Genomic DNA, 22,836 nt, shown 5'->3' on the forward strand with positions numbered 1-22,836 from the left:
CCGAGACGACAGATCTCAAAATTCATCTGTCTACTATACCTAGGCACCAGCTTAAAACAAAACGTGCTGTTATAAAGTCTCTCACGTCATCACATCTTCATCTACCAAACAACACAACAGCACCGAACACAACACAGCACAACGAACACACAAAGCACCAATGACCTTCAACCTCGCCTCGCTGTTCCCAAAACCATCACAATCGCAAAGCACAAAAATGCTCCCGGACCTAGCCACCCGCCGCAAAATCTGCGAAGACACGATAAAGCGAACTGAATCCATTACCGCAAACACACCTGGCGCCTCACTGTCCAGCTCCTCCATCGATCTCACCACATACCCTGAGCTTTCACCTATGGATCCTTCATTCCCAGATCTCTCACTAAACAACGTGGAAGTCATTGATTCCGACGCCTTCGCCTGTGCAAGAGCCATGATTGCTGCGTCACCGGATTTGAGAGGAAAGATTGCAGTACTGAATTTAGCTTCTGATGAAGAGCCGGGTGGTGGATGGAGGTATACGCTCAGCGCCACCCAAGAAGAAGCTTTGTGTTATTCATCTACATTATTCGCGACTTTGAAAGGGGAATACTATCCTTGGCCCAATACTGGCGAGGGCTGCGTCCAAGGCGTGTTCTCGGGGGAGGTGGTGGTGTGGAAGGATACTTTGGATAATGGGTGTGTGGATCTGAAAGAGGGGGTCAGGGAAGTTGTTTCTGTGGTTACGGTTGCGGCGCCTAGGAACCCAGGACTTACGGATGATAAGAAGGGGTTTAGGGAGGAGGGAGTGCTGGGGGAGTTTAGGAACAAGGTTAAGTTGGTGTTGAGGTGTGCGGCTAGGGAAGGCAAGACAGGGTTGGTGTTGGGGGCACTGGGGTGTGGTGCTTATAGGTGTCCGCCAGAGCTGGTTGCGAGAGAGATGAAGGGAGTGTTGGAGGAAGAAGAGTTTAGGGGTTGGTTTGACAGGGTGGTGTTTGCAGTGTATGGGAAGGAACCTGTGGGAGAGAGGAATTTGGGGGTGTTTAGGGAGGTGTTCGATGGACAGGGGTGAATGTTATGTCTGGTGGACCTGTTGAAAATTGTGCTAGTATAGCCCAGAAGCTGCGCGTCAACTCGTTCTCAAAGTGGAATTGCAATCTCCGTTACTGTAAAAACGCACAAGATTCTCAGAATCGGAGACGTGACCAGAGACGAGCCTGCACTGCTTCATATCTCAGTGGATGCTATGTGGTTTCTCAAGAGCGTTGTGCATCTTGATAGGTACACGGAGGGAGCAGGAGAAGGGGCAAGAGTCGGCAGTGGCTTCTGACTTGGTATCGTCGTCGAATCTGGTCACTTCGTCCTCAGAGGACAGATCGCTTGCAATCTTTGCTGCAGCGTGTTACCTTACATGGGTTCACTTCTATAACACCTACGCTCATCCTACGAAGGTCTAAAGCGGCGTTTGTTCTCGCTATCAAAAGGCACAGTGATGTTCCAGATGAGAGGCGTGTCCAAAGAGAGCCTAGAGAGCACGGTATCTCGATGGATACGATACAGTTGTCGAAAATATTGTGCATTTTCATAGCTATACGCGCTTCAAACCTTTGCACGCGGGGAGGCTATGATCAGACTTTCGTGCCCCCGAATGTCTGGATTGGGTATACGTGGAATGTAACAGCGTTATTTTCTGTGTAGAAGGATGAGATGGACATGGATAAGTCCCCCTCTTGCTCATAAGTACTCCGTATACCTGGACCAGGGGGCGAGGTGGAGGTCATATCGATTCTCAACTTGCGCTAACGCGAATTCTGTGCTGCACTTCAAATAGTTCGATTGTAATATTCTCAACCACGGGCGACGAGCAGAGCCCTGAGGCTCCGGCCAGCCATCCCGTCATTGGATGACTCGCGAGGCTTCGGACGAACAATCGCGGCAGAAAGATGTACGATAGAGTGAAGAATGCAACAGCTCGAAAGGGTCGAAGGGTTGATGAATTGGGTTCTGACGCTACTGCAGGTTCATCGTGTTATGGGCCGCTATGCATAGCCAAAAAAATGATAGCGAACAATCATTCGCTGCTGTTTATCAGAGAGGGTGGTCGGCATTGGCAGCGCTGACAAAGTTGGCCAGGGGCCGTTGCAACGTTTATGTGGTTAAACTTTCGGCGGAAATAAGTGGAATCGCCAAACATCCAAATATCGCTTGTGCAAAGGTAGAACTTGAACGCGAAGGAAGGGATTGAACTTCGAAACAATATTTCCAGTGGAGTAGAAGGACGTGATTGGAAGAAAATAGCCGTGGCTCGGGCAGCGATTGGTGGGCCAGGTGCATTTGGTGGCGTGAAAATCATCTTGGGGAAGGCGCGAGTGGAGATGTTTGACGGATTCGGAAAGGAGAGTGTTCCTGGCGCAGGGCTGCAAGTTTACTCTTGTCGCCATGTGGACTTGGGTCTCGGAGGACTGCCAGACGAGGGGAACAGGTACCCACTCTGTGATATAGCCGTAGCCTTGTCCTTGACCATGGAGACGAGCAGAAGGCTGCGAGGAGCAAATCCTCGTGCCCAATCGCGCCCGCTGCCTCCTCCTTTGTCTTTGTCTACCACCGGCCAATCGTCCCTTCCTCTAGACAAGCTGTTGCCCGCAACTCCTCCATCTGGCCATTCGTACTCGCACACCCGATCGGCACAGGATGCTCCTGCCTCCCCTTTGACGCCGTCACAGCACCTGCAGTTGCGACCCGAGTCGTGGCAGTCGGTCACACAAGACTCTGTCCTGGACACTTTGCTGTTGTCGTTTGACCGTATGCCGGGCTCTGCTGCAGGCCCGGCCGGACACACGAGAAATATGCCTGACTTCGACAGCGACGACTTCGACAGGAGCAGCACCTCCTTCACCCCGCCGAGAGCCTTCCAACGCCTGCAACAACGCGTGAGAGGTCACACATACTCGTCCTCCATGTCGCACGACTCGGATACCACCAGCAACAACTCGCAGCTCACCGCACGCATCCGCACCAACAGCCACTCCGACTCGCGCCCTTCGACTGTCGAGACCATCAACCATGGCTATGGCCAGGTCCTCGGTACCACTCGCATTGGTGGCTACGAAACGAACGACCCACGCACCCAAGGCACTCCCGAAGTCGTCTCGAATGGAATATTGGACCGCGGCCGCCCGATTCCCAGCATGTTTTCCACTTACGATGTCCATTGTCCCGAACCAAGAGTCCCTGGTGGACCATCAAAAACAAACGCAACCAAAGAGCAGGCCTCTACAAACAACTCGGACATCCCGCAGAGCATCCGGGACCAAGCCCTGGAATTTGTGCGACAGTCCAACATGCGCGCCCAGTCGCCTTCCAACATGCTTGACCATCCTCCGACCAATTCTTCCGCATCCATAGCTTCTTCGCTCTCCAAACAATCTTCGGCTCACGATGCTCCAAAAGAGCGCCCTGGCTTCTTCCGACGAGTCTTTGGTTCTTCCACTCGCACCAACTCCTTTCCAGACCAACAGCGGCCCAATGTCAGAGAACAGTCAGCTCAACGCTCTGAGCGTACCGCCTCGCCTGTGCCCACCAAGCCGCAACCCACTCCTATCGAGCCTCCTCAGAATGTCATCACTAAGAAAGCTTCCTTCTTCAGACGCCGCAAGAAGTCGATAACCGATGCTCCGCCGCCTCCACCATTACCCAATCCTGTTGTTTCCGCATCTCACATTCAGGACCACCCTCCACCCGTAAGTCCGGGTGCAAGCAGTCTCCGGATGATCATGGATCGCTACCTCGGCGATTCTGATCGTCAGTATAACAAAACTGACTCTGACTACTCAAAGCCCGTCGACACTCCCATTGGCCAACCTGCTCGTTCTAGCATTCTCAGCCAGGAGACTGACGAGTCTTCGGAACTCGACATATTTCACTCCGGATACACCCCTCCACCAGATGCATCTATACGAAGAGTCGGTGTGGAACCCTTGGAACCACGAGCAGGCGGCAGCAAGTCTGTTACTCCAAGCGCCCGGCAACAACCATTCAGGAGCCCCAAACCGGATGACATGGAGCGTAACTTTGGCGGTGTGGACGAGCGCCTGCGACCTGAACATACACGCCCGGACTTGAAGCAGAGTAACTCGTTTTTGTCCGACAACAGCGACGCCGATGACGGTAGAGCTCCTTCTATCATCTCCGCCCTTAGTGACAATTATCTTGGACCTTCCGGCGCGTTCAGTCCGGTCTCACCTATGGCCAATTCCCCTATGGCTACACCCGGAGAAAGATTCGTCACTTCTCCAACTTCTGACATTGAAGAGGAACCTGTATCATCCAGGTCACACTTCTTTGAGCACACTCAGAATGGTCTCGGTCTGCCTTTTGAAGGGATTGGACGGCCGCAAAGCTATATTATCCCAAACGACGAAAGCGACCTGCCCTCGTTTCAGGTTGATGGTCAAGTCGTTCGTCCGTCGGTTGAAGTCGCTCGGGGTATGCTCGGAGGAAATATTGACGAGCCGACAGCCGATGAGAGAGAACGCGCGCGTCAGATCTATCAAGGCGAGGAACAGCAAATGCTCAAGGATGAAGCTGCTCCATGGCTTGGTGACAAAAACCCCGTCAGCGCTCGCACTCTTACCGCGTACATGGATCTTTACGACTTTGCCAACCGCAACATTCTCAGCGGCTTGCGTACACTTTGCGATAGACTCGTGCTGAAAGGAGAAAGTCAACAGGTTGACCGCATTCTAGATGCCTTTTCTAGAAGATGGGACGAATGCAACCCTCACAATGGCTTCAAAGGACCAGGTGTGGTACATGCCATCTGCTATGCACTGCTATTGCTCAACACAGATCAACACATGGCCGACATACAACACAAGATGACACGATCTGAGTTTATCAAGAACACCACGCCTGCCGTTAAGTCAGCCGCCGAAGTTGCAACCATTAGACCGATTCAACTCTCATCAAGGCCCTCGCTGCCTTGGTCCGATACCACACCGAAATCACCTGACGTCGATGATGATCGGGGTTCTATTGACTTCAGACGATCGACCAAGCGCCTCTCTTTCAGACCAGGCATGGGCAGATTCGAGACAGATCCTGGTCCAGGTGAACACGGAGAAATGGGCTCAATGAATCACTTGGTCACGCGTCCGTTCGAAGGTCCTGAATCAAAATGGATGACAGAAGTGGAATTGGTACTCAAGGCTTTCTACAGCTCGATTGTTTCCTTGGCTCTTCCTCTACATGGATCTCAAAATTCGAGAGAACAACCTGGCTCATCTCATAGCCCTGCAAATCTTACTGTCGCTGGAAACCTGAGACGTACTGGTTCTGTCATATCGAAAGCACCTTCTGAGGGCTTCTCTTACCGAAGCAAGAGGAACAACAGCGCGTTATCGTCTCACTGGAACGTGTCGAAGAACAGGTCCAGACAGAAGGTGTACCCTGCATCGACCGTCGGCTCAACTCGCACCTCAATCGATGACGGCCAGTCCGTCTGGAGCCCATCTGCCCAAAGCAGTATGTGGAGCAAGATATCTATGGGTAGGACTCAAACTACGATGAGTGTCGAAAGCTTTGCTGTTCATCCAGACTTCAAGCAGAGTTTAGGATTTACCAATGCTTTGTCGCAGGCAATCATCCGTGAGGAGAGTGCAGGGGATACAGAGTCTGTCATGAAAATTGGCACTGTGCTCGAAGACGAGAGTCTCGAATTGGCCGGTGCGCCCTGGGCGAAAGAAGGCATGGTTAAGCACAAACACCACCTTGATGGTCCTGAAAAGAAAGCCAAAGAGCGCAGTTGGAGTGAAACTTTTGCTGTGGTCGAAAAAGGATACCTGCATTTATTCAACTTCAACCGGACGACGACCAAGATCAATGACATGCGTAGCACGAAGCGCCAGATGTCCAAGACAGGCAAGCCCGCCAGTACAACACCATCTGTCGTTGGTGGTGGCAACTGGACTGATAACGCGGACGAGACTGACCAGTTCCTTTTGAGGCAATCTCTTGCGACCGTTCTACCACACCCGGGCTATAGTAAGACTCGTCCGCATGTATGGGCGTTGAGCTTGCCCACTGGTGCTGTTCATCTGTTCAATGTGGGTACTGCAGAGATTGCAGAAGAGTTTGCTTCCACCGTAAACTACTGGTCTGCGCGTCTAAGCAAAGAGCCTTTGGTTGGTGGTGTCGACAATATCGAATATGGCTGGAGTGATAACATCATCAACCCTGCTCTGGTTGGTGGCAGCAACGGAGAGCCTCTTTCGAAGCCACAATCTAGAGCTGCAGGTAGCCACGCACATTCAGCTTCTGTCAACAGTATTGGCAAACAAAGCATGCAGTCAACTGTTCGCGGCTCTTTCGACCAGACATTCGGATCGAGATCCAGACTACCGGGCGACCGCGCTCACATCGCCGACTGGAAGCCTCCCGCAGCATCAATGTTGCCATCACAACTGCTCGAGATCGATCAACTTCGCAGCCTCAAAGCGTATGTGGCCTCAGTGGAGAATGAACTGGAGAGACACAATGAGTTGCGCAGTGCTGTCAATCTCGCATACACCAACCACTATGGTCAGAACTGGAACAAGGTCACAAGCAACTGGGAAAAGAAGAGTGCTTATCTCTTACGTGAGGTTGTCAAGTTCACAACATATATCGAAGCTCTTGACCGAGCGGGCCGCGCGAAAGAAAAGGTCTATGAGGAACGACAAGTTCGCGAACAAGAGAGAGCTGCCCTTGGCTCCAAGGATGGCAAGAAGGAGAATGTCAAAGTATGATCGGAGCATTTTGGGACAGTCCCACTCACCGCATTGCATAAAGCTTGACAACCTTTTCCCCTTCTAATCCTCATCAACCCCTCTTTTTTTCTTTTTTCTTTTCCTTTGTTATCACCACGGAGGCATGTTAATGTTTTTTTCTGTTCAGTCATGCATGTTTGTCACGTCTCGAGGATACCCCGCTTAACTCATTGTTATGTCTGTTTTCTTATCGCGCAGTTTCATGCATAATCAACACTTTTCTGTCCTTTATAATGTTCCTTCATGAGTATGATTGGTATAGAGAAAAGCCACTCGAGGTTCGAAAATAGAGTGTGATTTTCTCTGACGTACCTCTTGGGCTCTTGCAAGAACTTCCTTTTCTCCTTCTGCCTCCTCACTGCAGAGCCAACGGCTGCTGTGTGCGCTGTATGTGACCTTGTTCTGCCTTCTCCTCTGTCGCTTTGCTCCTTTTATGAGCTCAAAATTTGCAACTCCCACGATTCTCCCGCGAAAGATGAAGAGCGGAGGGGTTTTTCCTCCACTAAAGAATTGCAACCACCATCATTTCGAACGAAGCAGAGGCATTGCCCAAAAGAGTATCTGACGTGATGGGGTTTCATCTTCTCGATGGAACAAAACCCTCATCCCGTTACCTTTTTGAAAACTCTTGTTTTGTATTTTCTTGCAGCCAACACACACACACGCTTGTACGAATTCTAGCGACCATTCGCTATGCCAATAGCTTCCCCCAAAAACGGAACACAGCCCATGCATGACCTTATCACAAGCAAACCTAGGCAAACTGCTTTATTTCTTGATTCCATTCAACATGTTTGGACTGTATCACTGCTCCCCATTCTCGGTCACATGGAACCTGTGATGAAGTGTTCTCGAATCTTGTTGAAATCATGCCAGAAAAAGACAGCGAGACTGTACGATGGTGGAATGAAAACGACAAAAAAGAATTGTACAAAGATCGAAAAAGCCTGTCAAGAAAACAAAGAAACCAACGCGAGTGGTAGAGTAGATAAAAACCAGTAATTCACCGATAGCAAAATATGGTCTCTTGGAAACTGGTCATGCTATGGGGAAAGCCGGAAGGACTGCAAAGTGAACAGAGAAAAATAAAAGTCCCCATATCTCCAGTGTTTGCGCGAGCCATCTCGAGTTCTGAAGTCGAAATATTGAGCGACTGGTGTACAGCATGTCGTTTGACCCAATTAATCCACGTTCAGATCATCGTTCTGCAGACAACCATTCCTCTGACTCGTCATCGGAGTCATCATCCTCTAGGATGTCAAGATCATCCGGAAAATGAGGTAGTTGTGTAGGCCTTGGATCAGAGGAAGCAGTGTAATAAGCACTATTGTCATCCTCTTCCTCGTCATCGTCATCCTCTTCCTCCTCATCGTCCTCTGCTTGCTCGTCATCGTCCTCTGACTGCTCGTCATCCTCTACCAGGTCGTCTGCTCCTATGAGCCATGGGACATCCGAAGAACGAGATGAGTCATCGTCTCTCTGTGGAGGTATCGCAAGCGCTGGGAAAGCCGAGGAATGATAAGAAAAAGCAACCCCACCGTCCTCGCTATCCTCACTGTCCTCGCCATTGTCATCCTCCTCACCGCCCTCGTCAACATCTATCGAGTCTGGTTGATGCAAGAACCATGGGGGTTCATCAGAATCCGAATGGTCCGCGCCAGGTCCACCATGTCCGTCTTGGACGTCGTGGTCTCTTTGCCCGGCAGGCGTGGGAGATGCTATCGCCAGATTGCCAAATCCAATACTTGCAGTATGACCCTCGGGCTGATAAGCCAGTGGATACACAGGTTTCCCGTCCGAATAAATGAACGAGAAATCGTCTTTAGCCCAGAACACATTGTGATCGGGGTACTCGAGGTCATACTGTTCATTGGGAAGTACTCCTAGCTCGTCGAACTTTGCTGCCTTATCTCTGCCCCAAGCTCGTAGGTAATAGTTGGCGTCTTCCATGCGCTTTCGCTTCTTGGATGATGCATCTTGTTCCGCTGCGACATCAGCGGACGTCGGTGGAGCTGCGGTGGCTGGTGCTGCGGTGGCTGCTTGTGCGGCTTGTTGTTGTTGTTGTCGTCGTTCTTGCTCCTCGAACCAGGCGTCGCTTCCAAAAGTATGCATGTCTCGCAGATAAAGGCGCCAGCCAGAATTGTTGTCGATTATGTTAAGCAAGGCTCTTGCTGTCGCTCGTTGATCTGGCCTGAGTCTCAAACATGCAGCCACTGCCGATTTAAGGTGCGGCGAGTAAAACTGCCCAGGGAAGTGACCTTGCCAAGTCACTATCTGAGGTTCCAGATCATTACCGCGATAGGTCAAATCGTTAAAAGTGGCCAACTTCATCATTGCTTCGATGACTCTTCCAATCTGCCAGATGTTTGTCCACTCGCCGATCGCAAAGCGTCCGTTTTGGAAAACACTAGGTTTAATAATCTCCGGAGGTCTGTAACCCGTCGTTACCGCGCCTTTGACGGTGCCAGTCATGTTGTCTATATCATTCGGGTTTGTTATGACTAGAGTAAGGAAGTCAGCAAGTCTGTTGAAACTGGCGGATACACTAAGGATCTGCCCGAGCACGTTGCTTTGATCTCGAACACAATACCGAATGTACAGCATGAAACCAAGCAACATCCCTGGACGATCTGTAGAGATGATTCTGTGGGACAAACTTACATCCGCCTCCAAGATCAGCGATATGAGCCCTTGGGTAGATGGGGAAGGTTGACGTTTGATCCGGTGGAGCGAGTAGTATGTTGTCGGGCTTCATGTCGAAAACGACGATGACGTCTTTTTCCTTGCTCCCTTGACGCTTCCTGACTTGCTCAGTCAACTGCTCAGCTCCAGTCAACAAGCAGCGAAGAGTGTGCCAGATGAAAGGCTCCGGGATTCCCCTCCCTCTTGCGCGATGAGCAACTATAAGTTCGAACAGATCACCATACTCATAGAGGGGCATATATAATCTCCAGTGGTTATAGCCCGGGCGAACACTATCAAGTCTCCTTCGGTAGCCCAAAAGTGGTACGGAGTAGATTTCTTGGTTCGAGGATGGCTCAGTCATGATGCCTTGGAGATAGGCTTCCTTGGAGAACCTCTTGTCAATGTTTGCTTTTCCAAGCGCAGCACTTGGATCAGCGCCGAAATCCAAGCCTTTGGCAACGAGACTGTTGTAGACATTCGAGTAAGCGCCCTTCTCTTCGGTAGGGCCCTTGTCGAAGGAATCTTTGATGGCAACACTCTTGATAGGTCTGTGAGTTGCTCTATCGACACATATCCAGGTAGTGACTTCACCAAAGGAGCCTCCACCAAGTCTGTAAGCGCCGATCCAAGTTGAGTCTTCCTCTGGGTCCGGATGGACATGATCGAGGCCTGATTTATCCGAAAGGATGGCGACTTTCTGTGCTTCGGTAAGTTTTGATGTTAGAGACATAATGAAGAAAATAGCTGTATGGTCGCCAAAACAATCTAAGGTAAGAAGGGAGGAATTGTTGGATGTTGGGAAACTTCAAGGTCATAACCATAGCGTTGTCCGCATCCGGGGGGTCATTGTGCATCGAAGTCGATAAAGGGTTTGAACAGGCACTAACAAAGGCCAGATAGACAAAGTCGTGGGCTATGACGGGCAGTTGATTGTTTTGATGAAAGCACGTCCGCATGCGGACATATCGAGCGTGTCGAGGTCAAGAAGAATTATCTCTTTTGCACCTCGTGCGCTCATACTCGGACCTTTCGCCAGGATATGGTTGAAATATTCTGACGAGTTGAGGTCGAAGGTGGACTGTCGTAGTGTATGGAGAAGGAGTGGCAGAGAGGAAGCCGAGGTGTGCATTTGATGGAAATACATGGATTTGGCTAGTCAATATGAACCGATCGTTATGCTCGATCAAATCGTCTGACAGCTGATGAATAGATGATAGAGACAGAGCAGACATGGCGGAAAGAGGAAATGTACGGAGAATCATGGTTGGAAGGAGCAGTGCTCACCGCCTTTGGCCGGACCCCAGATTTCACGTCATCATGTCAATCTTCCTCTTCAAGCAACAGCAGGCATTCCAATCCAACTCTGCTCCTTCCACACACCACACACACAGACATCATGACGATAAACCTACTCCCACGCCTCAGCGCGCGGTGCGCCCTCAAACCCATCACAACCTCCGCACTCGCGCCCCTCACAACGACATCAACTCGAAGCTTCATGACCCTCCCACCGCATCCCCCAACCCACCGCGACACACCCGCCCAACCCCCACGAGGCGCCATGCCCATGCCCTTCGTCACCGAAACCGTAGGCGGAGGCTGGCACACCTACGACATCTTCTCCCGCCTCCTCCGCGAACGCATCATCTGCCTGAACGGCGAAGTCGACGAAACAATTTCCGCCTCCATAGTCGCCCAACTGCTCTTTCTCGAAGCCGATGCGCCTCAAAAGCCAATCTCGCTATACATAAACTCACCAGGTGGCATTGTGACGGCTGGATTGGCGATTTACGATACCATGACTTATATCCGCAGTCCGGTTAGCACGATATGCATGGGTCAAGCCGCGAGTATGGGCAGTTTGTTGTTGTGTGGAGGTGCAGAGGGGCAGAGGTACACGCTGCCTCATTCGCGGATCATGATTCATCAAGTCAGCGGTGGATACCAAGGTCAAGCGTCTGATATTGCCATCCACGCAAAGGAAATCTTGCGAGTCCGCGAGCAGTTGAATGAGATTTATCTCAAGCATTTGACAAAGAAACATACAATGGACGAGATCCAAAAGTATATGGAGAGAGATTACTTTATGGGTGCCAAAGAGGCGCTGGAGTTTGGTATTGTGGATAAGATTTTGGAGAGGAGGGAGCAGGTTGGTGAGGGACGATAGATGCGTTGATTCAGCATCGAGTACGATATTTGGCACAACAACCCCAAACTCGCTACAATGTCTAATGCATACAATGTATACATACCTCAAGCCCACTCGAGCTGCAACAACCCCCAAACAATGAGCATAAACTCTATTGCATCCATACCAAAACCTTACACCCACCTCAAACAACCCCTCGTGTTCCCCCGATTTCGCGATCACCCGCATCAATGGCCTCAACCATCGTTCCTTTCGCCTCAGATATATCGATCTCCAGACTTACGAATCAAAAACTTGTAAGGCTGAGACACGGACTGCATTTGCATGAGGCCAATTTCTGCAAGGCCGACCACCCATACCCTATTGTTCTACAACAGCATCCTGTTTCTCCCCATCCTGGATCGAAAAGTAAGCGCACCATGCGCTGGTAGAGGTCAACTTAGGGTTTGTGGTGGTACGCAATGCACTAATTGTCAGGCGCGCTGCTGTTCGCATTTCAGAAAAGTCAGGTCTGCATGTCTCGCTTGCTTGTGTGGACTACGCATACGACGACGTCTTTGTGCTTGAATGATGATATTGGTTGATATAGTATTTACGGTGCTGATGTCGGCAAAGCTCGTGGTGATCGGGGTATACAAAGTTGTGGAGAAAATAAAAAAAAGACATCCGACGTGAAACACTTATGAAGCTGGGTTGTGTACAAGCCATTCCTGGACAAAAGAGAGGGATTAAGTAATTCAAACGACTTCCAACAAAGACTCCTCACTCGATTGACTCCGCCTGCGAGTATCGCGAGGGTGCTGATGATGCGGTGACGGACCCATCGCATGCATTTCTAGCGTGTTGCCCGCATCGGAAGGTCTGTTGATATGGACTTGTAGTTCTCGAGTCACAGTGACAACACCATCATCTTTGCGACCCATGTCATGACCAGAAGTCACGTAAGAGCCAGAAATGCCTTTGCTGTTGGCATAAGCTGCAGTAGGTCCGGTCTTGGTGTTTCGCCCAGAGCGGGAGGAGCTGATGCCTGTTCGTGCTTTGTCAAACCAGAAGGCGAAGAGTGGGCGTAGGGTGGCCAGGCAAGCGGCTGTGATTCCAAGGCCAAGTTCGATGATGGAGACGATGGCGAAGTTAGGAGCGGAGACGAGAAGGTCCTGGAGTTCTACGCCGATGACGTCCACGTAGGCCAGACGCACGAGCGAGCAGATGCTACCCAGCACACCCAGACCAAGGATAGTGCAGACGGTGATCTTTTGTTGCTTGTGCATCTGTGCAGATCTTACGACAAAGATGGGGACTTGAATCTTGTTAGTACCTTGTCGTCAAAATGTGTGAGCATAATCCTCGACTTACTGATTGCAAAGATCCAGTCGGTGACGGCATTGAAGACTCCATGTGTATAGTTGAGAGGCCTGAGGACGGTTTGGAAAGGAAGACATTTTCCTAGCGCTTCATTCTTGCCGTAATCTCCGGGATTGCCACATTGGAAGATTGCGACGAAGAGCCAGGCAGTTCCGAAGAGAGTGTATAGTGATACTGATCCAATGATGACTTGACGCTGCCAGCGCTGGTTGACGACACGAAGGAAGAAGACCGCTAAGCTGAGCTTGAAGATGATGGTGGTGAGGATGTAGAGACCAAAGATGCAAACAACCAACTGCGAATGTGGTTAGAAACGTTACATAAGGAGATAAGGGGAACATACTGTTAGGATGCCGTTGACAGTGTCGGGATCCGCAACACCTGGTGGATGTATCTCTGATAGTGAGATGCTGATGAGTAGTGAAGTTGTCATGGCGAACAAAGCCTACAGGCGATCAGTTATTGAGCAGGAACAAACCCCAGGAAAAGATGAGTGCTTACCCAGGTGACCATCATCAACCAATCATCCCATCCAAAGGAACGAATCATCCATCCTCTGACATATATCCTCGCCACGACCGTGATGACAGACAAAGCCAGAAACACGCACGACGTGGCGAGCATGTCATACGACTTTAGGTCATGAAGAGTAGGTACTGCCTTATCACTAGACATGATTGCCTGTCTTGCCCCCAAGGGTGCACGATCGACAGAGTCCAAAGAAGATACGGCGAGCAAGCGCAATATATTCTCCCGGAGAACAGAGTGCAATATAAGCAGAAGTCTAAAATGGAACAGAAAGAGATGCGAGCAGAAGAGGTGGGGTACAGTAGTACCTATACTCCAGACCGATGGCGACAGTTTAGCATGACGACCCGGACTGGTGGGAACACCAGTAAATTTAGTGTTTTGCCATGGTCTCAAACAATCCCAGCCGGCATGCAACGATGAGCGTACCCGCAATAATGGTCTGTCTCTGGTAAGAAAGATAGGCGGATGCGGCATCAACTTCGCACTCGCAAGCCAATCTCACTCTCTCGAGATTCACGAGTCAACACTACCTCTGAACAAAGCTGAAGTTTTTAGACTCAAGCCCAGAAAGATATTAGCACCTTCTACAGGCTCTACTTGCACGGAATGCAATGGTAGGTTTGAGTAACAATGCGAGCAGGCAAGCGCTCTGATGACTGATCGGTCAAAGCTCTTCTCGACGGTCGGTAGTGGCTGAAGAGAAGGTTCTCCCACGAACGGAGATATCAAGCGAAGAAGCAACAGAAAACGGAGACGGGAGTTGAATAATGATGCATGAACAGGCAGGCTGTTTGAGGTGGCCTGGTAGGGCTTAGACAATACTCGAACAGGTCTGGCCAGGGTCCGAGCTGAGCATCGACACGGATGATCTGCCGGGATGCACTGCATACTGCCCTGATACGCGAAGTTGATCGCTTCTGGGTCGGCGATTTGAGTCCTCCACCTCTCACGATTGGTTCAAATGCGCTCGAGGAGTCATGGGCCCGGCAGAGGTGACAATTTGACGGATATGGGAAACCGAATCCGACATGAACTTGAGAGTAAATAGTCACGGACGGGTGCGGACGAGTGATGAGATGCCGCACAACTGGCACAATACGGCAGTCGGACGCCAAGTCTATGCAGGACGCATCCCCGCGACGATCAAGCAATAAGCGGCAGAGTGGAATTGGAAGGAGATTCGAAGATTTGGAAGCAGCTCTGTTTGGGAGGATCAAGAAAGACCAACTCACTGTGAGATGTAGGGCAAGGCAGGAACAAGGCCGATCAAAGGACGATGAATATTGAGCTTATTAATTAGTAAGCGACGCCATGATGGAACCGGCGGTCAAAAGACATGGGAGTTCTCAAGATGGACACGGCGTTGGTCACCAAGGCGAGATATCTGTTGCGAGAAACGCGAGCTGTTGGCAGGTTTCGTTAGCTTGGTTGTCTGTGCTCGGTGGAAGAAATGGTAGGCTGTTGGACGAGAAAGGGTAAAGCGGCAGACGGAGATGATGAAAGGGCAAAGGCGTTTGTTTATCATTATTTATGAGAACGGCCGGCAAAAGAAAAAGGCATCAAACTACCAGCTGCAAGGTACAGAAGCAAATCCAAGCAGAAAAGTCAATTACCAAGTGAGTATTGCAGGCCAGGAAGTAGCTGATGGCCATGCAGAATGGCAGCGATGATATAGTCGCGATTGCCTATAGTTGAGGATGTGGTGCACTGGTGCGGAAGGTGGTCAAAGGACAAAAGGAAGGGTCGATTGAGGGCCCCTCCGTCCACGTGGTCTGCGGGCGGCGTTCGCCGCAGGCGGGACCGGGAAGACTGAGAGCTGCTGGCTGAGGCCTCGTCGGTCGTCGGTTGTCGGTGGTCGGTGATGGACAGGGCGACTCACCTTGTGCGTTGAATGCTTGGTGAAGTACAACGTCAACCTGTCTCTGGCTGTCTTGTCCAAGCAGCTTGAGTGTGCGTGTGCGTGTGCAATGAAGCTGTGCAGACAGTGAGCTGCACCTTTGCTCCTTCCTCACTCGATTGCTTCTCAATATGTCTGCCAATACGAGTGCGCACGACAGAGACGACAGCCCAAGCACCCGAGTGGCTCATCATCTATCGCAACTCGCCATGACGCCTCAGCATGCTCCCACCACTAAAAAGCGCCCCGCCGACATGGCCGAGATCAGTGAAACCCCAGGCGCCTACGACAAGATCATGCTCTCTCCCACCACGTCGCCCACGCCCAACAACCTCTCACCACACCGACCTCGATTCATTCTTCACCCTCCCCGTCGTGTCACCTCACCTCCACCTCCCACTCCAACTGCTTCGCCCAATCTCGAAGAGCACCAACCCTTGTCTCTCCCATTGGCAATCAAGATCACCCAGGACAAACTGTCCACTTTGCGCTGCGACTCTCCCACTACCCCCGCCGAAGAAGATTCCCAGACACAAGATGAGAGCATGACCTGGCAAGAGGATGAGATCACTGGACACGACATCGACCACACTGCAGACGACGATGGAGAAGGCATCAATGGCATCGGCTTTATCCCAACACCAGCCATGATCACCAAGCGCTCCGAATGGCGCCGTCGTCAAGTCCTAGAATATCGCGCTCGCGAATCAAAAGAAGCAAGACAGCGCCGCTACGATAAACGCAAATCCTCACACCGCGACTCGGCCATCTCTCTGGAAGAAGGAGGCTCTTTCAAGCGGCGCATGGTTCGGTTTGCTGAAGTTTGATCATTTTTCCTACTGTAATTGCTACACGACTTTTCACGACCTGGTGGGACATGGCGTTTAATGATGAGGGCCGGTTTCCATTGATATCATTGGCGTTGCATGGCGTTGTTACTGGATACCCATAAACAAGAGGGAAAATGGGCTGGCACAAGAACATGGCTTGTCTCTATAATTTGTCAAAATGAACGATATGATTGCTTTCTTCTCTCCACGTCCAAGCTATCCACTTCAACAGGTCCTGCGAATCTCCATTGCTGGTGAGATTTTACACTGTGCGAGCCGCAGTCGAACCAACATCTTCCCAAAATAGATGTCCACTCATGACTTTATGCCAGATGTCGATATGCAAAGGCAGGGGACCATCTTCCAATTTATCACCCTCATCGTTGAACCGGGCTCGGATGCCTTACTCATCCGCTCCGGTGAGAAGCCGTGAGTTCAAGATCCTACCGTAGCATAGCTTCAACCATGACAAGCCCTACTTATGGCACAATCAAGTGCCAATGCTTGAAATCCTCCAAGACTACTCTCGTTGTACTGTACGAGACGTACGAGGTTCGTAGTATCGTATAGTATCGCTTGCTCGCATGTCGCTCCGTCAACACTTGAGTATAAGTAGTCTTTGAGATCCATCAACATGTCGCGATCCTTTGCACTGCCCATGCCATCTGCTCAATTCAAGGTTCCGAGGTGTGCCGCCAACGTCCAGAACTCTAGGTTGCTTTGTGAGCCCTAGCACTGATGTCAAGAATCAAGACTTCGAGTGCTGTGCATCTTTCCTGGATACAACCTGTAGGGGAGTACATTGCGAGCTTCTCCCTCGAAGCATCGTCTCAACAAGATCCGTAATCTCATGACCATATCGTCGCAGAATCAGAAGTAGAGAGCAAGTTCGGAGGCTCAGAGACGACATGGTCCAAGCTTTGATGTCACTCGGCCCGCTTAGATCCGACAGCTGCCTCTATGACCCTGAAGTCCTCCCTGTAATTTTAGGCTGACATAACCCTTCTCTCCGTGCCTCCGACATTATCAATCCCTCTATTCTATGGAAGTATTTTCTCTATCTTCCGGTGCCACAAGGAATACATACGAAGGAACCCTGATCAGTCGTCGAGGAGTGATGATTGATCGACATTGAAACGATTATGCCACCAACCCGCAAGACTCACCACAAAAGTCGAAATGGCTGTAATCAATGCAAGAAACGACACGTCAAGGTTGATATCATACGTCACTTCGTCTCGCTGGAATGCTAGCTAATCTGGTGATCAGTGTGATGAAGTCCAGCCAACTTGTGGAAACTGTGTGAAACGAGATGCTGCCTGCAGTTTCTCTACGGACGATCAAAGTCCCTCCACCGGCCATGAGGATCGAGAATCTCCAACGAGTACCCTCGAATCTCAACAAAAGATTCTCTCTCGGACAGAGGAAATGGACTTGTTACACTTTTACACAACGACTACCATCAAAACCGTCTGTCACGATCCCAAAGACTGGCATATGTACGAACATGGAATACCTCAATTGGCCTTTCAGAACGAATATCTGCTCGACATTCTTTTAGCGCTGGCTTGTCTTCATCGCGCAAAGATACATACGCTGAATCAAAAGTTCTGGGTCAGATGTGCGATTGAGTATCACAATCGTGCGTTGCCGATATTCTTCAAAGTCCTCAGCGATGTCAACGATGAGACCTGTCACGCCGCGTTTGCATTGTGAGTCCCATCCGGTTGAGAAAAATGGCTGTTCAGAAGCTATGTAACGCTTCCAAAGGACAATGATATCGTCTCGAAAATCAAGCCCATCTCTTCTTGGTAGAGTAGACTGACGATCATCCCTAGCTCTTTCATCACCACTTTGGTGGAAATCGCGATGCCGCGTCCAGACTACGACCCTATAGAGCAACTCGCGGGCCTTCGCAACTACTTCAGAGGAACGGCAATGCTCTACATAACCATGATAGAGCCCCTCAAATACGGCGCCATGAACCCGTTCTTCAAACCCAAGACTATCAAATGGGAGTACGACCCGGAGATAAGAAAATCCTACCACGACAGAATCACGACACTATACGATCTCGTTGCTGGTAGCCCTGATAAGAAGATCTACATCGAGACTATCGATCTTCTCCTCCGACTCTTTTATGATTCTCCGTTCGCCATCATAGCATTTTCGTTACTCGTCGGTCCGGACTTCTTTCAGCTAGTCTGCCAACGGGAGCCTTTAGCTGTGTTGATCTATATTTATTGCGGTGTGCTTTTCAGCAACGTCAATGAATGGTGGTGTGATGGACTCGGGCACCGCATTGTCAACGGCTTGAGACTCCCTGCAGAAGTGCTCGAGAGGAACCCGAAATGGGCATCCGCTCAGGCTTGGGCCAAAGAACAGGTCAACAAAGTCACAGAACCAAACAAGGTCTTGTTCTGGCGAATTTTCGTGAGTCAACTGTCTCCAAATCTTCTCGTTTCTGTAATTCTGACGTTTTTGAAGGATACCGAACAGCCAAATCAATGTGTTGAGGATTTACTGCATCCGGACGATAATCTGCGCGGTCTTCGGTCCAACAATGCATCCACGGTGACGACTCCAGATACCGGCCGACCACGGAATGGCAGCATGAGAGATTGAGATATCGCAAGGGAAGCATCGAATTCACGCTACGCCTGGTCAAGTGCTGCCGACGCACCGAATACGTCCGCATCTCCACCAAGAAGATAGACTCGCTAGAAAGCACTGTCCACAACCATGTCTTGCAGATTTTCAGGACGAACTCGAAGCGACCGGATAGCCCTCGGCTGCGTTGGTCGATCCTAGCGAGGCCTGACGCTCCAAAACCTTCTGTCGTTCTGGTTCTTCCAGCTCAATCGGAGATGGAGAGAAGTGTGAGATGTGCGAAGGTTGACGATGCTATTTCACAGGCCCTATCAAGAATCCTCGGCTCCTTGTGCCATCGTAAAGGATGTTCGCGGTAGAAAACAGACGTCTCTGGGGCGACGAAGACGAAGGGTTAGCATTGCGATTGTGCTGTTAGATTTGCAAGTAGAGGAACGTGAGAAGACGATAGATGATGCTGATCAAGCGCAGCCGTCGACAACGGAGACAAAGCGGAGTATAGTTTGTATTATTTTGCAGTAATATTGCCCGTTCCCTTTTGGACACTGTCTTGAAAAGATGGTGAAAGTTCATGGAGCTGTAGGTTACCGAGACGATTCTGAGGAAATGCGAATCATAGAAGAGCCCCAATCAGGAAGGACGAACGCTTTGCTCAAGGAGACGATGGTGATGTGAATGGCCTCTCGTTATACCGGCCTCATTATTATTTCGTTGCTCATTAGTCATTAAGATATGCTTCGCTAAGAAATCTCAAACATCCCAAATCACACAATGCGTAGCCGTTCTCCCACATCCAACCTAACAATTTGAGTCCTATGATTCGCTTTTCCAGCCTTCCCATCCTTTCCAGCCTGATACAATGCTAAACTTTTCTTCTCCTCATCCAACTTTTGCTGTGCGTCCTCTGCTGAGTATACTCTGCTCTTGATCCAAGTCACCGACCAGCCTCTATTGTCTTTGACTTCGTCGTGGGCGCTGATCCAGTAGCGGGCTCCCATATTGCGAACGATCTCGGCGCCTCCGGGGTATCCTGCTGCTACCACACCACCCATGAACCAAGGGTTCTCTTCCGTGTTGATGGGGTGGAAGAGAGCGGTGAGTGGTAATGCTGATTCCTTTGCTAGGAAGGATGTTGCGTATGACTCAATCGCTGGGTAAGCTACACCGTGAGGGCTGTACAATACACTGATTGTTTTCTCACAGGGTGGGAATATAGGTGAGTCTCCTTCAAGTTCCATGGGTGAATCCGGAAGTGGAGAGAAGTCGGTATGATCAACAGTGAGATCCGAAAAGTTGCCTGCCATTGGAGAGTCCTGTGGTGAAGGTGGAAGGTTGAGCAGATTAACGACAGAGCCATTTACTGATGTCGTTTTGCTGCTTGGTGCTCGATATGTGAGACCGATCGCATTATGGAGCCTTGTCGGGTCCATCTTTTGTGGCATGTATGAGACCGTAACTTCTCCGCCCTGACTGGTGAGAGAGTATCCCGGGATGGGTATGCGTATAACAGAATTGTCAATCTTGGTGTTGTATGGTTGCATCGTTTCGATAGTCGCATGTGAGAAATATTTCCATGATCTGATCAATTTGGCAGCTGCCGGAGTTGCTAGTATCCGGACCCTCGAGTCTGCCGGAAGCGTGCATAATGTTTGTTTGTGACAATGATCGGGTTTATCCTGGGAGATGACAATGAGATCCGGTTCTGGTATGTCCCGTAATGATGAAATACATGGCGAAGTCGTATGATGAGATATCTGGAAGGCCTCGCTCCAGACTGAGGAACTGCCTGTAACCCAGGGATCGATCAAGATGGTAAAGGAGCCAGGAAACCGAGCCGAGGCATAAGGAGGCGCAAACGAAGGGATAAAGTCGATCAAGAACGTTGTATCAGCATTAAGAGGCTTCACGTTCATAGCCATCGCTCGACCTATATCACGCCGCTCCTCACAAGAGGTAGACACAAGAAGATGGCAAAGGAGAAAAGAGCTGGGCGTTGAGGCATGTTTGAACAAGAACCTGGAAAAACGCTCAGAATGTTCCCCCGTTGCAGGGAGAGAAACAACAACCGACTAAAAAGTGGATCTGGGACCTAGATCTGCATAGAGCAAGAGCCAAGCCCAAGCCACCGGATCGCGCTTTTCTTGCTGCAGGCAGTCTCACGCGAGCTGAAACGAATATAGCATTGCTCAGCTAAACGGCAGCAAGTATTCTGCCATCGAGGATTTCACTATCAGACTCATCGCAGTGGTTGAAAGCGTACCTCGAGGTCTTTCTCAACCTCGTCAGGTGCGATTGCCTGTTCAGGACGGGCGTGTCTCACATCTTGCCCATCGGAACTATTAGCGAACGCGATCTAGGGTCTCGGCAAACATTACTTGAACACGGAGCTCGGTTACACCTCCGCGCAAGCCCGATCGCAATCGGCAATCGCTGGCGGCTCCTCAACCCAGATGACTTCATGGAGCAGGGCACAATCGTGTAAACATGACAATCTGTTCTTTTGCCTTGCGGTGACAGGGGTCTTTGTATCGAGGTATATACCTGCTTGACTGCATGCTCACAGCGGCTCGCGATCATGGCTAATTACCCACTCCACTTCTTTGCGGATTATGCCTGTCTCTGAGCTGATGGATTGGTTCTCGTCAACACCTCGATCCCGATGTGCATGGTGCACCGACGTCCTTGTGCCTAGAGATGCCGCCGATCGCCCTGACGCGACGTGACTTCGATGACTGGACTTGAGGGGTCCCATCATGAGATATGCGCCATTGACTTCGGATCGCGAAGCACTGTGTGAGTCGTCCGTCTTTGCGATGCTGATGTTGTCGAACGGCTTCATGAATGATCGGAACGAAGGAATCGATGCGCTTATCAGCGACCACGCCAGCCATATTTGGATCCAGATGGCAGGTAGTATGAAAGACATCCCCTTGTCATCCGCATCGACCGTTCGCGAGAGCCGTCGCAGATGCTCAGCCGAGAAGCCAACGCTCCTTTTCATTTGTTAGAACGAGTTCATCTCAGGTCCAGATATGTACTCACACAAGTCTCGATGCGAATGCGACCATGACGAGCAGCTTGGGCCGCGAGCCTATCATGACACCTGAGACCAGGTAGGAAGGAACGACCATGAGCCCGACTTCTGTGATGATATCGAATGCTGTCACAGCCCGCCATCGGGCAAGCTATCGCTAGATCAGTTCCGTATTCGAGTCTCAGAATCATTGTACTGACATAGGATGGACATTTGGCTGCTTCAGAAGAGAAGAAGTGGTGTGGTGAGCAGTTGATAAAAAGCACGAAGACACAGATGACACCCCAAGCGATTGTGATGCCCAGCAAGGACCAGCACAAGATGGCGTTGAGCGTCCTGTTATGGGTGAAGAGCCGCCTGACGAACAAGGCAAGAGATACTTTCGACAACGTATGTGCGAAGATGAAGAGTACTTCTGCTGCATAGAGTGCCTACACAAGTCAGCCTGTGAGCTGGTCCCGCGAACAACTTCCAAACCTACTTCATCGATGTTTGGTATTTGCTCCCGTTCAAGTACTTTGCTCGACTGGCCAAATCCTGCCTTTAACCCGACGAAGACCGGGATGTGTTGGCACGAAGCAACGAGCTGGGGACCAGTCAGAGAGGACGTTCTGAGATATCTGAGCCCGACTTACTGTCGCTACCAGCAATGCCCAATCGTCAGAACCATACAGACCCCACCTGTTTGGTGATACAGTCAGTCCATTGTCTTCGACTCTTCTGGTCGCTGACCCACCTAACATTTAGTCGTACTAACAAAGTACCGAAGGGATAAATCAAGGAGAGTAATGCGACAATCCAGACATAGCCAGCATGATCTGTGTCGCTGATCCGCGAGAAATAGTAAGTTCCTGGTGGTAGAGGAGCACCGTTGACGGTCGTCAGATTCATAGCCATATGCGCATTCTGCAGTAGCTGCAAATCGTGTTAAAGAAAGTCGCGGTAGAAGCACA

At 50.5% G+C, this 22,836-nt stretch overlaps 9 protein-coding genes across 9 annotated transcripts; 5 read left to right on the forward strand and 4 right to left on the reverse strand.

Annotated features, from left to right (window-relative positions):
• Positions 1 to 217: 217 nt before the first annotated feature.
• On the forward strand, positions 218 to 1,051 carry M436DRAFT_56092 (uncharacterized protein; the record flags this gene model as incomplete). The annotated part of the gene is made up of 1 exon (XM_013568251.1): positions 218 to 1,051. The coding sequence occupies one exon, from the start codon at positions 218 to 220 to the stop codon at positions 1,049 to 1,051; it is 834 nt and encodes a 277-aa protein (XP_013423705.1).
• A 3,421-nt stretch (positions 1,052 to 4,472) lies between these two features.
• M436DRAFT_13663 (SEC7-like protein) lies at positions 4,473 to 6,689 on the forward strand (the record flags this gene model as incomplete). The annotated part of the gene is made up of 1 exon (XM_013568144.1): positions 4,473 to 6,689. A coding segment is annotated over one exon (2,217 nt), but the record flags the coding sequence as incomplete, so codon positions are not given.
• Positions 6,690 to 8,549: 1,860 nt separating this feature from the next.
• M436DRAFT_56086 (kinase-like protein) lies at positions 8,550 to 10,200 on the reverse strand (the record flags this gene model as incomplete). The annotated part of the gene is made up of 2 exons (XM_013568250.1): positions 8,550 to 9,286; positions 9,447 to 10,200. Coding segments are annotated over 2 exons (1,491 nt in total), but the record flags the coding sequence as incomplete, so codon positions are not given.
• An 831-nt stretch (positions 10,201 to 11,031) lies between these two features.
• M436DRAFT_55972 (uncharacterized protein) lies at positions 11,032 to 11,637 on the forward strand (the record flags this gene model as incomplete). The annotated part of the gene is made up of 1 exon (XM_013568232.1): positions 11,032 to 11,637. The coding sequence occupies one exon, from the start codon at positions 11,032 to 11,034 to the stop codon at positions 11,635 to 11,637; it is 606 nt and encodes a 201-aa protein (XP_013423686.1).
• Positions 11,638 to 12,674: 1,037 nt separating this feature from the next.
• M436DRAFT_22488 (uncharacterized protein) lies at positions 12,675 to 13,605 on the reverse strand (the record flags this gene model as incomplete). Its single annotated transcript, XM_013568155.1, has 4 exons — positions 12,675 to 12,916; positions 12,973 to 13,276; positions 13,325 to 13,426; positions 13,483 to 13,605. Coding segments are annotated over 4 exons (771 nt in total), but the record flags the coding sequence as incomplete, so codon positions are not given.
• A 1,935-nt stretch (positions 13,606 to 15,540) lies between these two features.
• Positions 15,541 to 16,236, forward strand: M436DRAFT_76039 (uncharacterized protein; the record flags this gene model as incomplete). Its single annotated transcript, XM_013568315.1, has 1 exon — positions 15,541 to 16,236. One exon carries the CDS (start codon positions 15,541 to 15,543, stop codon positions 16,234 to 16,236), a length of 696 nt encoding a protein of 231 aa, XP_013423769.1.
• Positions 16,237 to 17,381: 1,145 nt separating this feature from the next.
• On the forward strand, positions 17,382 to 18,516 carry M436DRAFT_28226 (uncharacterized protein; the record flags this gene model as incomplete). The annotated part of the gene is made up of 3 exons (XM_013568158.1): positions 17,382 to 17,453; positions 17,509 to 17,951; positions 18,078 to 18,516. Coding segments are annotated over 3 exons (954 nt in total), but the record flags the coding sequence as incomplete, so codon positions are not given.
• A 1,097-nt stretch (positions 18,517 to 19,613) lies between these two features.
• M436DRAFT_76041 (uncharacterized protein) lies at positions 19,614 to 20,768 on the reverse strand (the record flags this gene model as incomplete). The annotated part of the gene is made up of 1 exon (XM_013568316.1): positions 19,614 to 20,768. One exon carries the CDS (start codon positions 20,766 to 20,768, stop codon positions 19,614 to 19,616), a length of 1,155 nt encoding a protein of 384 aa, XP_013423770.1.
• A 638-nt stretch (positions 20,769 to 21,406) lies between these two features.
• M436DRAFT_55594 (uncharacterized protein) lies at positions 21,407 to 22,774 on the reverse strand (the record flags this gene model as incomplete). The annotated part of the gene is made up of 6 exons (XM_013568167.1): positions 21,407 to 21,842; positions 21,892 to 22,034; positions 22,084 to 22,314; positions 22,365 to 22,469; positions 22,519 to 22,564; positions 22,620 to 22,774. 6 exons carry the CDS (start codon positions 22,772 to 22,774, stop codon positions 21,407 to 21,409), a joined length of 1,116 nt encoding a protein of 371 aa, XP_013423621.1.
• Between the last annotated feature and the right edge of the window lie 62 nt (positions 22,775 to 22,836).

Source organism: Aureobasidium namibiae (genome assembly GCF_000721765.1).
Source record: "Aureobasidium namibiae CBS 147.97 unplaced genomic scaffold scaffold_20, whole genome shotgun sequence".
Taxonomy (NCBI): Eukaryota; Fungi; Ascomycota; class Dothideomycetes; order Dothideales; family Saccotheciaceae; genus Aureobasidium; species Aureobasidium namibiae.